This window comes from Lygodium microphyllum, unplaced genomic scaffold, assembly GCF_053477565.2.
Source record: "Lygodium microphyllum isolate KBCC unplaced genomic scaffold, Lygodium_microphyllum_v1.1.10 scaffold_32, whole genome shotgun sequence".
In the NCBI taxonomy this organism is placed as follows: domain Eukaryota; kingdom Viridiplantae; phylum Streptophyta; class Polypodiopsida; order Schizaeales; family Lygodiaceae; genus Lygodium; species Lygodium microphyllum.
The window spans coordinates 249,981-266,585 of record NW_028229515.1 but is presented as its reverse complement, the minus strand read 5'-3'; the positions used below and the strand labels follow the sequence as shown (position 1 = coordinate 266,585).

The following is a 16,605-nucleotide window of genomic DNA, read 5'->3' as shown; positions in this document are numbered from 1 at the left end:
ATGCATCTTCGATAGGGAAGAAGAGGTGTAGTGGAAGGAGAAAGAGGGTTGAGGTGACGGTTACACTCAAGATAGACAGTACCACCACATTTACCAAAGGGAAGCAAGTCATGGATGCAAAAACATAAACATATGCTCCTAAGATAGCCAAAAGGGGAGTGCAAAGATTGGGGAGTATCTCAACTTGAGGCACCAATTAGAAGTAGTAGATAAGATCAAGGAGTGGATGAGAGAAGCCCAAGAGCACTGTAATATACCCCCTTAATAAAATTTTTTAAATTAACTTTAATACAATTTTTTAAATCCCTCTCTCTCTCCCCGTCGACAGCACGTCGGGGAGAGAGAGAGGGGGAGTGAACTAGCGTTGGGGGGGCATGTAGCCCCCCAGGTGGGAGGGGTGGTGGGGCTGTCTTCCCCCCCCCTCCACCATATAAGGGAGACTCCCCCCCTCCTCCTCGGTGTTGAGCGGCAAGTCCTCCCCCCCTCGTGCATCGTCACCCTCACCCCCCTCCATTTGCGGCAGCAGCACCGCCCCCCCACCCCCTCACCGAGGGGCTTCCGTCAGAAACCTCCCCCTCCTCATTCGTCAGGCAGAGAAACACCTCGTGAACACACACACACACACACACACACACACACAAAGAGAGAGAGAGAGAGAGAGAGAGAGAGAGAGAGAGAGAGAGAGAGAGAGAGAGAGAGAAGAAGAAGAAGAAGAAGAAGAAGAAGAAGAAGAAGAAGAAGAAGAAGAAGAAGAAGAAGAAGAGGAAGAGGAAGAGGAAGAGGAAGAGGAAGAGGAAGAGGAAGAGGAAGAGGAAGAAGGAGAGAAGAGAGAAGGAGAAGAGGAAGAAGGAGAGAAGAGAGAAGGAGAAGAAGAAGAAGAAGAAGAAGAAGAAGAAGAAGAAGAAGAAGAAGAAGAAGAAGAAGAAGAAGAAGAAGAAGAAGAGGAGGAGGAGGAAGAAGGAGAGAAGAGAGAAGGAGAAGAAGAAGAGAAGAAGAAGAAGAAGAGGAAGGAGGGAGAGAGGAAAGGAGAAGAAGAGAGAGAGAGAGAGAGAGAAGAAGAGAAGGAGGGAGCGAGGGAAGGAGAAGAAGAGAAAAAGAAGAAGAAGAGGAAAAAGAGAGAGAGTGAAGAAGAGAAGGAGAGGGAGAGAGGGAAGGAGAAGAAGAGAAAAAGAAGAAGAAGAGGAAGAAGAGAGAGAGATAAGAAGAGAAGGAGAGGGAGAGAGGAAAGGAGAAGAAGAGGAAGAAGAGAGAGAGAAAGAAGAAGAGAAGGAGAGGGAGAGAGAGAAGGAGAAGAAGAAGAAGAAGAGGGAGAGAGAGAGAGTAGGAGAAGGAGAGAAGAAAAGAACAAGAAGAGGGAGAGAGAGAGAAGGAGAAGAGGATAAGAAGAAGAAGAAGAAGAGAGAGAGAGAGAGAGAGAGAGAGAGAGAGAGAGAGAGAGAGAGAGAGAGAGAGTTGGTGAGTAGAGAAGGTGTCGAGGGCTGTGTTTGAGGAGCCATGTTCATGAATCCACTCTTCAAGCCACCCCCTCATCAGCGAAGGTCACCTTACTCATGACCTTTCCTTTCCCAAGCCTTTCAACTTGAAGGTCAGTTAAGGTCAGGACTATCCAAACTCCACGTGGTAAATGGCTCCCAAAAAGAGAGTTGCGGGAAGTGTAAGTGCTAGAGCTACCAATGGTACCGGTAATGCGGAAGAGGCGAGCGGAGCGACCAACGCAAAAAATGCCCCTACGATCACAAATCAAACCCAGGTTCTTTTGATATCCTAAGCTTTATAATTAATTCTGTATTATTTCAAGAAGAAGAAATAAAGGGGTAGTTACATGCATGGAACAAGAACGAGCCTTAGGATTTCTTACTCCAAGTGATAGGTTGTATGCATGAAATGGTAGAGCATCGAGTTCGCATAAGTTTATATGCATAGAATGATAGCTTTTACACACATAGAATGATAAGGTTTTTGCATTATTTTACATAAAATAATATTTTTAAAACCAATTCAGTGCATGAATAGTCATCTAGAATTCATGCTTCACAATCATGATTAAATTAAAACACACGGAATGTTAGTTTCTGTTCATAGGATGCAATTGCATTGATAGATAGAAACCTAGACTTTCATATATGCAAGTCACATGAGATCCGGTGCATTAGGAATAAGTATTTGTTGCCAGGTATGAAGAGAGTTAAAGGTCGATTAGGATGTACTAATATATTAAACGCACCATGTGCATGATGGGTAAGTTTGATTGGAAAATTCTACATAGTACCGCACTAAGAGAGATGGAAGGGACTCATATATCTAGACTGTATCCTGAAGGCCTAAATGAAAAGTCTTGTGTTGCCAAGAGTGTTAACTAAACTTGGCTAGAGGGAGATGAGTAAAGAATTGGAAGAATAAAAGACCCTTGGTTGGGTTCCAAATAAGGCATGTCCGTTGCCTTGGTTAACCAGTTAATGCTTGAGTTAGGGTTAAGATACCATAAGGTAAAACCCAAAGGGGAAGTGCAAGTCAAAATAAGTTAACTTACCAAGAACATTTGCTTGCATGTTCTTGTTTGAGATTATTGGGATCCTTCCAAGTCACGCACGATCCAGGATCGGATGCTAGGAGCATTCGGGAAAAAGGAATCACACCTTAGCAGTTGGTCATACAAACGGCCTCCGAAATGTTCGTGATTGTACACTTAGGTAAATTATTTGTACTCCTTTTCTCAAGGAACTATGTCAAGAAAAAACACTTAATGCTTCAGGTTAAAAGCTTAGAGGGAGAGGCAGGAACAGTTACCTCCGACTATCTGCCTGGCCCTATCCAAGGGGGTTGTTAGCTACGCCGGGTATATGGACCTAACCCGCCACGAGAGGTCTCTCCATGGGTGCTGCTTGGAGTAGGAGGACACTTGGGTGCCAGGGGAGGCTCTGGCTGTAAATTCCTTGCCTTCCGATCCCGCACAAGAGGCCGACGTGACTCGAGATGGGATCTCGAGGCCCATGTACTAGTCTACGGGCACAACTTGGAACAACAATCCTGTAGATTGCTGGGTTAGCCTTCGGGCATGATTCTTGATATATTCCGGGATTATGATAAATAAAGATCAGATATTTGAAAAAAAGGAACTTGCTTGACATTGTTTTTGTGTCAGTGCCTAAGTTACGTGAAGGAATCAGTGATTAAATTGATTAATTAAGGAAGCTGCTTTTGCATGTCAAACGTAATGTGATAGGTAATTAGATAACTAAGCAAACCGAGGAGAGTGCAATGGATGTGACTTGGGTCCATCCTACGGAAGGGTGGTCCCAGTTAGGTAGGAACTTTTCTTAACAATGAGATAACGAGACTATGAAGACCTAGCATCAGTAGAGTTAGAATCCCGATTTATGTTGTTTTAGGGGAAAGGAATGGGATGATGCCTTATGGCAAAGAGGTTGAGCTTCACATCCCTCTCGTTTCCCATTCTCCATGAACCAAGTGCAGCATGAATCCACTTCGACTCTGTTGTTCCTATACAAAGTTGTTTATCTGGAGCTCGACGCTAGCTACTTCGTAGAGACCTTGCTGATAGGAAAGGAACCCTAACTTCAAGTCGATCCTAAGTGGGAACGGTCGGACACTTTCGCTCGAGGTAGACTTGGGAAGACCTAGATCGCAAACCATGTGACATTCCTTACAAGTGCTAGGTGGAGCTTTCTAGACCCTCTTCCTGATGGGCTGCTAAGACGTGTCCCACAAATGGATGAGCGGACACGTTACAGTTGGTATCAGAGCGAACCAACGAGATCCAAAGATTACAAGGGAACTTAATAGAGAAAAATAAAGGGACTAAGGGGACAAACAGGGGAAGGTAAATAGAATAGAGCACTGTTTTATGTTGAAAACATTTCTTTACTCACTTATGGATGCTAGATTGCAGAGTCACGAAGCATGGAGCAAGTTCTTGGTGTTCCAGGTTATGTTCATGACTGCAATGCGTGATTTTAATTATCGTCAGAGGCTAGGCATGATGAATATTCTAGACCACATCTATAATCCTTCGCCCTTGTATGTGGAACGAAGATGGACGGGAGACTCAGGAATATACTAGATAGCAGCCCACCGACTAGTGTACCTTCAGACCAACTTGAAGAGAATCAAGTGGATGGAGGATTTAAAAATCGTGAAGCTGTTCATCTTTGTCGAAGCTCACGTAAACGCAACTTTGCACGTTAGCGATCAGCAAGTCAAGCAGAACAAGTATGTCTATGAAGAAGTGACACGGGTGATATCTACCGACAGAATCAAAGTGTCAGGGCGATATGAGAAAAACGAGTATCAAAGGAAGGGATACCCCAAGCTTCCCATGACTTACCATTTCCTAAAAATCCATGACCCCACTCCATATGATTATTCCGTTCCTGTAGCCGATTGTAACATAATCCTATTTTCCCCAAACTAAGTATCAATCAGCTTGTCCTACTTATCCAAAATAAATGTACTCAAAGGTTATACCCTCATGAATGAATAAGACTTTTTACAATTGTCTATCTTGATCGTAAATATTAGCTAAGGTGTTAAGTGATTAAATCACTTGGCTAAAAGCTATGCTAGTCGTTTGATAAGATGTTAGCATAAAGAATCTTATTGTCTAGATGCAACCCCAAGAGCAGGTTCCAAGTCCGACTCCTGCACTAAGTCCAGTTGTGGTGTTCAAAAGAAGAAGTTCCTTCTCAAACAAATTAAGCCACCTGAGTTTGATGGCAAGGGAAGGATTATTCAAGTCGACACCAAGATCTGGATTGAGTCCATGGAGGACTATTTTGAGGCAGCAGGAATGCTAACCAAGCCATGCTTGCCAAACTTAAGCTTACAGGCAAAGCAAGACTTTGGTGGAAACAGTGGTGCAAAGACCAAGCGATCTCGGAGGGGACAGTCACTTGGGATAAGCTTAAAGAAGCTGTGCGAGGGAGGTATCTGCCACCTGCCTACCGCACATAAAAGATGAACGAATTCTATGACTTGAAGTAGCTAGGATTATCCCTAGAAGCATATTATTCAAAGTTCATTTCACTCCTAAATTATGCACCCACAATAGATATGACACAAGAGGTGTCAAAATTCTGTGTTGGGTTGAATCCACCCATAAACACTCGATTGGAATCAATGCGCTCAACGGACCTACAAGACACACTCATTCGAGCTGCTTCAATAATACAGGAGGTGCAGACCAAACCAAGGAACAACAGGATTTGGCCTTACAGAGATCATAATAAAGGTATGTTTAAGGCTCAAACCAAGAGAGCGCAGAGTCTGAATCAGGGCCAAAGAAAGAAAGTTAGGGCCAATGATGTCAATAACTTTGTTCCTACACAAGGCAATTATCGCAACCCACGTTGCTTCCATTGCAACGAGCTCGGACACTTCAAGAGGGAGTGTCCCAAGCTTAGCAAAGGAGATCACCAAGGGCAATTCCAAGGTCAAAATAGAGCCGGTCATGGCCAAGGAACCACCGTTATGGTCAGAGGGAGAACCTCCAGTTTTCCCAACAAGGAGCTAGACGATGAAGAAGATCCATCCATGGATGCTGACATTGAGAGGGCAACAGTTCAAACCGCTCTTCACAAGAAGGGTCTGAATCGCCAATTCTCGGTGATTGAAACTCCATCAGATTATCAAGCTAAAAGCTTCAAAACCCTGATTGACTGTGGCAATACACATTCCTTCATTTCACCAATCTGTGCAAAAATATTAGGGGTAGCCACAATAGATGCACCTACTTTACTTGTGGAATTAACAAATGGTCTTGAGGTCACTTGTACTAGGCAAACGGCTAAGGTGAAATTCCTACTAGGTGGGAAGCCAACTTCAGTGAGATTCAGGATAATGAACCTAGGTGCCCACGAATGTTTACTCGGAATGGATTGGCTAATACCCAATGATGCCCACATCCACTGTGGGAAGGGCTAAGTCTCCTTCCGAAGTTTTGAAGGGGAACTAGTCACGACTCAAGGAGAGGATGGTAAGCCAAAAATACAGTTGGCAAAAGCAACACGGATAATAAAAGGTGTTAGAAAGGGCCTACCTGTCTATCTGATTAAACTGAATAAGCTAGATCGGAATCAAGAATTTGGGGAAGAACCTTCATGGTTAAAGGAATACACAGACGTACTTCCTAAAGATCTGACAGAACTTCCTCCTCAAAGGGAAGCCGACCACGAAATCAAACTTGTGCCAGGAGCTACGCTAGTCGCAAAGAGGCCATATAAGATGTCCATTCCAAAAGCTATCAAACTAAAAGAGAAACTCAAGCAACTGTTAGACCAAGGCTACATCTATCCTAGCAGTTCACCATGGGGAGCCCTAGTACTGTTCCAAAAGAAGAAAGATGGAACGCTTCGTCTATGCATTGACTATAGAGGGTTGAATCAATCAACCATAAAAAATAAATACCCCATTCCAAGAATAGATGAATTACTTGACCATCTTCAAGGAGCAAAGATCTTCTCTAAGATAGATCTCAGATCTGGATATTATCAGATAAGGATCAAGGAAGAAGATATCCCGAAGACTGCATTCAGTACAAGGTATGGACACTTCAAATTCCTAGTGATGTCATTCAAGCTAATGAATGCTCTTGCTACCTTCAACATGTTAATGCAGGATATCTTTAGGCCCTATCTTGATGAATTCATACTCATCTTCTTTGATGATACCCTAGTCTACTCAAAACAGGAAAAGGATCATGAACCCCAGCTTCGCATTGTTCTTGAAACAATGAGAGCACACAAGCTTTATGCCAAGAAGAAGAAGTACGCATTTTTCAAGTGACAAATTGAATATCTGGGATTCATTATATTAGCGGAAGGAATTCCAGTAGATCCACAGAGATATTCTGGAATGGCCAACACCAACTTTTGTCAAAGAAATACGTAGTTTTCTTGGGTTGACAGGATGGTACAAGATTTTCATCAAAGATTATCCTTTGATTGCAACACATCTGACTGATCTACTAAAGAAGCAAGTAGCAATTGTATGGTCACTTGCCGAATAGACCAGCTTTGACAAACTAAAGCAAAGCTTAGTATCAGCACCCATCCTGAAACTTCATGATCTTAGTAAGCTGTTCAAAGTGGTAACTGATGCTAGCGCACTTGCTTTAGGATGTGTACTTATGCAAGAAGGTCATCCCGTAGCATATTATTCAAGAAAATTGAAGAGCCATGAAAGGAATTATGCTACCCACGATCTGGAGCTATTGGTTGTCATCCATGCCCTCAAAATTTGGAGGCATTACTTGCTAGGTAACAATTTTTCCTTAGTGACGGACCACAATAGTCTTAACCCCATCAAGGATCAAGACCCGAAGCTAAAGATGAAGTATCAAGAATTCTCTGTCTCAGTAGTGGACTTGTCTACTTTAGGACAAGATTATGTATCCCTGCAAGCCAAACTCTCAAGCAGAAGATACTTTGGGAAGCCCATGAATCCCCTTTCTCAAGACATCCTGGCTATGCCAAGACCCTTAATGGGGTCAGAAAGAGCTATTATTGGGAAAAGCTCAAGGACGAAGTTCTCAAATATGTCATGGCATGTTTGTCTTGTCAACGCATTAAGGCAGAAGATGTCAAAATGCCTGGGAAATTGCAACCACTTGACATTCCACAAATGAAATGGGAGTCCATTCGTATGGACTTCACTGTTGGCCTACCCCAAGTTCAAGGAGGATATAACTCTATTATGGTTGTAGTGGATATGCTCACCAAGGTCGCACATCTCATCCCTGTCAAGACAAACTATAAAGCTTCAAACATCGCAAGATTATTCATCAAGGACATATTCAAACTGCATGGGTTACCAAGAAGAATCATTAGTGATTGTGACTCTCTCTTCACATCACACTTCTGGAGGGATATCTTTGAGGCTATTGGAACTCAACTCTGTTTCAGTACAGCTTAACATCCCCAAACTGATGGTCAAACAGAATGAGTCAATCAAGTCATTGAAGATATGCTTAGGGCATACTACTGTCATGAACCCAAACATTGGATTCAATATTTGCCACTGGTTGAGTTTGCCTACAATGCTTCTTACCAATAGAGTATTCAGATGACCCCTTTCCAAGCATTGTATGGGCATGATTGTCATATCCCTTTGAACTTCTCAGATCCAACTTTGAGGGTAGAAGCCTCAAGGCAGATGCTGGAAGACATGGATGATCAAATTAAATCAATAAGACAAGACATTCAAGCTGCCAAGGATAGACAGAAGGCTTACGCTGACTTGAGACGGCAAGACAGATCCTTCGTCGAAGGTGATATGGTCTTCATCCGTGTACGCCCTAAAAAGAGCTCACTGTCCTTGGGAGAGTACAAGAAGCTAAGTCTAAGGTATTGTGGACCTTACAATATCACTCAGTGTGCCTAGGACCTAATGCTTATAGACTACAGCTGCTCGCAACTATAAAGATTCATAATGTATTCCACGTTAGCCTATTGAAAAAGTATCTACCTAATCCGAATCATGTACATGATGACCAGAAAATTGTAATGCCTAGCCAAGGAGTCCTTGAGCTATGGCCTGATAGAGTCCTAGATGTTAGAGAGAGGAATTTGAGATTAAGGACCTTGAGAGAATATCTCATCCAGTGGAAAGATTATCCCGAAGAGGATGCCACCTGGATGGATGAAAATACTTTCAATCAACAATATCCCCAAGTCTTCTCGAGATGAGGACATCTCAATTCCTCTAAGAGGGAGAGGATGTAATATACCCTCCCTTAATAAAAAAAATAACTTTAATACAAATTTTTTTATCCCTCTCTCTCTCCCCATCGACAGCACGTCCAGGAGAGAGAGAGAGGGAGTGAACTAGTGTTAGGGGGGGCATGCAGGCCCCCAGGTGGGAGGGATGGCGGCCGTCTCCCCCCCCCCCTCCACCATATAAGGGAGACTCCCCCCCTTCTCCCTGACGTTGAGTGGTAGGTCCTCTCCCCCTCGTGCATCGTCACTCTCCCCCCTCCGTTTGCAGCAACAGCAGCAACAGCACCCCCCCTGGGGCTTCCGTCAGAAACCTCCCCCCCTCCTCATTTGTCAAGCGGAGAAAACCCCCCCCATGAACAGAGAGAGAGAGAGAGAGAGAGAGAGAGAGAGAGAGAGAGAGAGAGAGAGAGAGAGAGAGAGAGAGAGAGAGAGAGAGAGAGAGAAGAAGAAGAAGAAGAAGAAGAAGAGGGAGGGAGAGAGGGAAGGAGAAGAAGAGAGAGAGAGAGAAGAAGAGAAGGAGGGAGAGAGGGAAGGAGAAGAAGAGAAAAAGAAGAAGAAGAGGAAGAAGAGGAAGAAGAGAGAGAGTGAAGAAGAGGAGAGGGAGAGAGGGAAGGAGAAGAAGAGAGAAAGAAGAAGAAGAGGAAGAAGAGAGAGAGAGAAGAAGAGAAGGAGAGGGAGAGAGGGAAGGAGAAGAAGAGAAAAAGAAGAATAAGAGAAGAAGAGAGAGAGAGAAGAAGAGAAGGAGAGGGAGAGAGAGAAGGAGAAGAAGAAGAAGAAGAAGAATAAGAAGAGGGAGAGAGAGAGTAGGAGAAGGAGAGAAGAAAAGAAGAAGAAGAGGGAGAGAGAGAAGGAGAAGAGGAGAAGAAGAAGGAGAGAGATTGAGAGAGAGAGAGAGAGAGAGAGAGAGAGAGAGAGAGAGAGTTGGTGTGCAGAGAAGATGTCAAGGGCCGTGTTTGAGGTGTTTGTGAAGCCGCTCTTCAAGCCACCCCCTCATCGGCGAAGGTCACCTTACTCATGACCTTTCCTTTCCCAAGCCTTTCAACTTGAAGGTTCATTAAGGTCAGGACTATCCAAACTCCGCATGGTAAATGGCTCCCAAAAAGAGAGTTGCGAGAAGTGTAAGTGCTAGAGCTACCAATGGTACCAGTAATGCGGGAGAGGCAAGCGGAGCGACCACATGCAACAAATGCCCCTACAATCATGAATCAAACCCAGGTTCTTTTGATATCCTAAGCTTTATAATTAATTCTGTATTATTTCAAGAAGAAGAAATAAAGGGGTAGTTACATGCATGGAACAAGAACAAGCCTTAGGATTTTTTACTCCAAGTGATAGGTTGCATGCATGAAATGGTAGAGCATGGAGTTCGCATAAGTTTATATGCATAGAATGATATCTTTTACACACATAAAATGATAAGGTTTTTGCATTATTTCACATTAAAAAATAGTTTTTAAACCAGTTCAGTGCATGAATAGTCATCTAGAATTCATGCTTCGCAATCGTGATTAAATTAAAACACATGGAATGTTAGTTTCCGTTCATAGGATGCAATTGCACCGATGGATAGAAACCTAGACTTTCATATACTCAAGTCACATAGATCCAGTGCATTAGGAATAAGTATTCGTTGCCAGGTATGAAGAGAGTTAAAGGTCGATTAGGATGTACTAATATATTAAACGCACCATGTGTCAAGATTGTGGGAGAGAAGGAAGGAGTCTCACTTGTAGCTTTCTTGCTTGCACAATGGGAGAATACACACACAGGTGGAGGCTGAAAACAGTTTTCCTCTTCTTAGTTGTGTAAGCTAAAAAGAACTCGAGTACATAGAAATAGAAGAACCCTATATATGGGTCTCAAACCAAACTCAACTAACTAAGGTGACATACTAACTGAGCCACAAACTAGAGTAGATAAGGATAGCTCTCATCTAGCTATAATTCATGGGCGGTGTACCAACCGCATCTGCAACTAACAAGTCGGTGACATAAATGCACAACGGTCACCCTAGCATATCACGAGTGGAGCTCGATATCTCAACACTCCTCCTTGAGCTCAATCCCAATTCCTGCACACCAAGCAGGTCTCTGAACTTGCGCAGCTTCTCTGCGCCCAATGCCTTCGTAAATATGTCAGCTACCTGATCCTGTGTGCCGACATAAACTAGATCAATAAGACCTAGTAGAACTCTCTCTCGCACATAGTGATAATGCACCTCAATGTGCTTTGTTCTAGCATGATAGACTGGGTTATTTGCCAAGTGTATACTACTCATGTTGTCACAATAAATGACAACTGGCCCATCTGTAGACTGATGCATATCATAAAGTAGCTTATGCAACCAAGCTACCTCACATGCAGCCATTGCTGCACCCATGTACTCAGCCTCTGTGCTCGACAAGGCAAATGCAGGTTGTTTCTTGCGGCTCCAAGTGACTGCAGCACTTCCAAAAGAGAACACATATCCATTGGTAGATCGTCTATCAGAAATACTACCAGGCCAATCAGCATCAGTGTATCCATGCAACTGTATCTGAATCCCAGTCTCATAAAATAGTCCATACTGCAATGTGGACTTCACATACCTGAGTATGCGTCTAGCCGCATCCAAATGCGGTTTCCTTGGAGCCTGCATAAACTGACTTACCAATCCAACAGCATAGCTCAAATTTGGCCTGGTAATAGTCATATAAATCAAACTTCCTACTATGCGTCTGTATATAGTAGGGTCTTCGAGAAGCTCACCTGTATCTGCACTCAACTTCACATTCTGCTCCAAAGGAACTAAAATAGGCTTACAGCCTGTCATCCCATATTTGGACAGCATGTCCAATCCATACTGCCTCTGCAAGAGCCATATCCCACTTGGTGATCTAATCACCTCAATGCCCAAGAAATAACACAACTCTCCCAAATCCTTCATCTCAAACTTCTGCTTCAATAGCATTTTCACATGAAGGATATCTTCATCACTGTCACCTGTGATAATCAAATCATCAACATAAATGACAAGCAGCATAATACCTTTCTCTGTTTTTCTCACATAAAGTGAGAAATCTGCCTTGGAAATCTGAAAGCCAATAGTGACAAGATATTGTCCTATCTTGTCAGACCATGCTCTAGGTGCTTGCTTCAAGCCATACAAGGCTTTCTTCAACCTGCAAACAAACTCAGGATGAACAGCATGCACATAACCTGGTGGCTGCTCCATATAGACCTCTTCTTGCAAATCACCATGCAAGAAGGCATTCTTTACATCCATCTGATGTAAAGACCATCCCTTTGATGCAGCCATAGCAATGACTGCTCTTACTGTTGCCATCCTTGCAACTGGACTGAATGTTTCTTCATAGTCAATGCCATATGTTTGTGCATACCCCTTGACTACTAATCTTGCCTTGTATCTGTTCACAGAGCCATCTGCATTGTGCTTCACCTTATAAACCCACTTACAACCAATTGCATTCTTATCTTTAGGCAAAGGTACCAATTCCCACGTAGCATTTGCTTCCAAAGCATCCATTTCTTCATCCATGGCTTTCTCCCATTTTTCTTTTTCCATGGCTTGCTCAAAAGAAGTGGGTTCTAGTTCCTGTATCACTTTGACTATATAAGCATAGTGAATGGCTGTAAATCCATCATATTTCAGCCTATCCACAGGATACCTAGCTCTTGTAGACCTTCGCAAAGTAGGCTCACTTTCAGATGCTCTCAAAACATCCCTGGTCTTCCTTAATCCAGGTGTAACAACAGAAGGAATACCCAACTCATCATCAATGCTCTGTTCTGAGCCACTGGATTCACCATCCACATAAGAGTGACCTGCATTCACATCAAACATGGGCTGATCTACCTTCTCTTTTCCTTTTCGTGATACCTGCATACCACTATCTGCATTGTTTTGAGGAGATTCTCTTGAGCTCAATCTGCCTATCCATGGCAAAGAATGTGAACCACTGCTAGAGGACACTCCAGATCCACTAATATTTTGTGATTGCTGCTGTGAATTCTGTGCAGCATTACCATTTTGTGCATCTACATCATCAATCACATTTACTGGTTTATACCAGCTACTCATCTCATCAAAAACAACATCTTTGCTCACTATAAACTTACGAGTAGAAGGGTTATAGCATCTATACCCTTTCTGCGGCAGCAGAGAGTAACCAATAAAGATGCACTTCTCAGCTTTTGGATCCAACTTGGATCTCAACTCATCTGGCACATGAACATAGGCAATGCAACCAAAAATTTTCAAATGAGAAATATCTGGTTTCCTACCAGTATACCTCTCCTTTGGAGTCATCCCATGTATTGCTGCAGTGGGAGTCCTGTTCATTATGTAGACTGCTGTAGCAATTGCTTCAGCCCAGTAAAAATCTGGCAAGTCTTTTTCGTTGAGCATGGCACGAGATACCTCTCCAATATGCATGTTTTTACTTTCTGCAATTCCATTTTGTTGTGGGATATGACTGCATGAATATTGCTGCTTTATGCCATGCTCCTGCAGGAACCTTGCAAACTCATTTGAGAGATACTCTCCCCCTCCATCTGACCTTAGGCATTTTATTTGTAGGCCTGTTTCTTTTTCAACCATAGCTTTAAGAGTTTTGAAATGCCCAAAAACTTCACTTTTCTTTTTCATAAAATACACCCAAACTTTTCTGCTATGGTCATCAATAAAAGTGACAAAATAATGACAGCCTCCAAGAGATACAGCTTTAGTAGTCCACACATCAGAGTGGATTAATTCCAATGGCTTCTTACTCTCTTGAACATGTCTAGGAAATGGTTTCCTTGCCTGTTTTCCAAACTGACAGGCTTCACATACCTTATGCATTTCCGCAACCTTGAATTTAGGAAATCCTGCTATAATATTTTGGGCTTGCATTGATTTAAGTCACTGTACATTAACATGACCAATGCGTTTATGCCAGATATCAATATCTACAACTACACTGGTCCCATGTGCAAACATTGCTGCACTCAATTCAGGCATGTCTGCATCCAATGTAAACATTCTGCCCTTCTTCTTTTCTTTTGCTATCAAGCGACCTTTATTTTTCATATCCTCAACAAAGCATCCATGAGGATTAAATGTGACCTGCAAGCCCTGCTCAACCATTTGACCAACAGAAACCAGGTTCTTGGTGATATTCGGGATATGAAATACATCCAGTAGGTATTTCTTTTTCCCATCCTGCATAGACAAAGGAATTTTTCCAATCTGCACAATAGGATGTGCAGTATCATCACCAGTCTCCACAAATCCTGGTTTTTCCATTTTCCTTGCATCCTGCATCCATTCTGCATGACATGTCATGTGGTTTGACGCACCTGAGTCAACATACCACACTTCATTGCTTTCTTCTGCACTTGTCATAGAATTGTTCATGTGCTGCACCATAAACAAATGCTCATTTCTGTCATCACCTTGTCTACTAGAAGATGCATAATTCCCTTGTTGCAATTTTCCATTCATGATGTCATTCTACTTTTTATAGCAGTCTTTAGCCATATGACCCATTTTACCACAGTAGTAGCATTCAACATTGTTGTTTGCATTTTGGTCTCTTTGCCATCCACCACGACCTCTTTGACTCCCCTTGCCTCTAGAGTTACCACGTCCTCCTCCATAGGACTAGTTTTCTTGAGTTTGCTGCATATTCTGATTTCTACCACGGCCTCCAGATCGGCCTCCTCTACCTCTGCCTCTACCTCTTCCAGCATTTGAGTAGAAGACAGTTTCTTTTGAAGTTCCTCCTAAAGAAGATGCACCACCATTTCTCTGCTCCTCAAAAATCAGAAGAGCAATCAACTCCTCAAAATCAGGAAATCTTTCACGGACAGAAATGGATGTTCGGAACTGTGCATAATCCTTTCCTAGACCATTCAAGGTCAGAAACTAAATCATCATCTTCCACTGGCGACCCAATGGAAGCAAGTGCATCTACAATCTTCTTCACCTTCATGTGGTAGTCATTGATGCTCATACTTTCTCTTTGCACATTGTGCAACTCTTGCTTGAGCTGCATTTTCCTAGCTTGCGTATTTGTGCTATACATTTTTGACAAAGTATCCCATGCCTCCTTTGGCATACTTGCATCTTGAATATGCACAATCATAGAGTCTGAAATGCTGATAGACATCCAGCACATAACTTTCATGGCTCTCTCATGCCATCCTTTAAATGCCTGCATTTTCTGTTGATTGGGAACATCAAGAAGAACTGGTTCTTCTTCATTTCCTGCAACGAATTCCCAATATCCTTTTCCCATAAGGAAATTCGTCATTCTAAACTTCCATGCTTGGAAGTTGTTCTTGTCAAGCTTTTCAGTGACAATCTGTGAAAGAGAATCAGACGCCATTACAGAACACTGCAAAAAATTCTGTCACTGCAAAGAACACCACTTCAACCTCACAAGGGCAAATCTGCAAAACTGACGAAAGTGGTATTTGACCACACAGTCACTTCCTAGTGACGATTTTGCATCATCAAGCAACAAGGATGATTCTATAACTCCCAATGTCTCTGCACACATGCATATGATGCAATTTATACAGTAACTTTTCATCGACCTGTAGAACAGTGATCGCACAACATAAAACATGGCCTTTTCCTGAGTGCCTGCAGAAAACTTCTGCCTCCAAAATAGGCCCTGAAATGACCTCAAATCAAAAAAACAGAGCAACCGAAGCTAAAGCCCTCACCCACAGCATATACTGCCCTCTTGCTACACCGCGAAGGGCGTCTCAATCTAAGACAATGCACTCTTGCACTTCAAGATCCGACAATTTGAAAGACCAAGGAAGACAGAAATGCAAAACTTTGACTGTTGTGGTGGTTGCATATTTTTAGTAAAATTTTCAACCATCGGATGGAGAAAAGATAGCTTCCCAATCATTCGGAATGTCGAGTCAGGTAGGCAAAACCTTTTGAAACATGATTCGAAGGTCGGACGTGAGAAATGTAGGAGGCCGAACATTGTCAAGTCAAAATGGCCAAAGATTTTAAAGAGTTTTAAGCATGCCTTTTGGGGGGTCAAAAGGCCCCTTCTATTTTTTTTTTCATGATTTGGGGGGGGGGGGGGGGGGGGGGGGGGGAGGACGACACCATTTGAAATAGTGCCATTCAGGACATGTCGGCCCCTCTCCATATGGCGACGATTTTGTGGAAGATGCCATTGGTGGCCTGCAAAGAAGCTATGGAACAAATCTTGGCCATGGATTCTAGTAAAATTTTGCTTCTTTTTGCTCGTCTCCACTCATGAAATGGCTGCTTGATGGTGGAGCTTGAAACCTAGTTTTTCTCTCTCCTCCCTCCTCTCTCGTCCAAGAGGCTGATCACACACAAAGAATCATGAAGAAAAGGGAATAAAGAATGCTTGTCTGTCATGGATCAGATTATTGTAAAGCCAAGATGATGCTAAGAGGCAATTTCCATCACTATTGGGGAATTGATTATGGGCCCATTGACTGCCCTGAAGCTATTTATAATAACATGCAACATGCAAATAAGCGGTGTGCTCATTTTTTACGAATGAAATTTTATTGTTTTGATGTTTGATGACTTAAATGATGTGCACATGGAAAGAAAACTTGTATGAATCATGTTTGAAGTATGTTTGAGGGCTGCACATGATAAAATGCAAAATCCGTAATCACACATGGGCATACTAAATAATTTAAAATCTGAAATGCGTCTTCTAAGAGGGAAAATGAGAGTTTCTTCCATTTCGGGTTGGGGAATGAAGTTCATAGGGATTAAAAATTTGATAAAAACCATTTTTCAATCAATATGATCAGTCAAGAAACATAAATAAGAAAATAACACATTTTTATGTATAATTAAATGAGGAAAAAATAGGAA

At 42.6% G+C, this 16,605-nt stretch overlaps 1 protein-coding gene across 1 annotated transcript in view; it reads left to right on the top strand.

Moving 5' to 3' along the window:
* Positions 1 to 728: 728 nt before the first annotated feature.
* LOC148009215 (uncharacterized) overlaps positions 729 to 16,605 on the top strand; it is a gene marked incomplete at its 5' end in the record, with an annotated part of 47,437 nt that continues 31,560 nt past the window's right edge. The window contains 2 exons of the mRNA XM_087673645.1: positions 729 to 788; positions 1,062 to 1,122. Coding sequence (XP_087529771.1) covers positions 729 to 788; positions 1,062 to 1,122 — 121 coding nt within the window. The remainder of the gene's footprint in view (positions 789 to 1,061; positions 1,123 to 16,605) is intronic.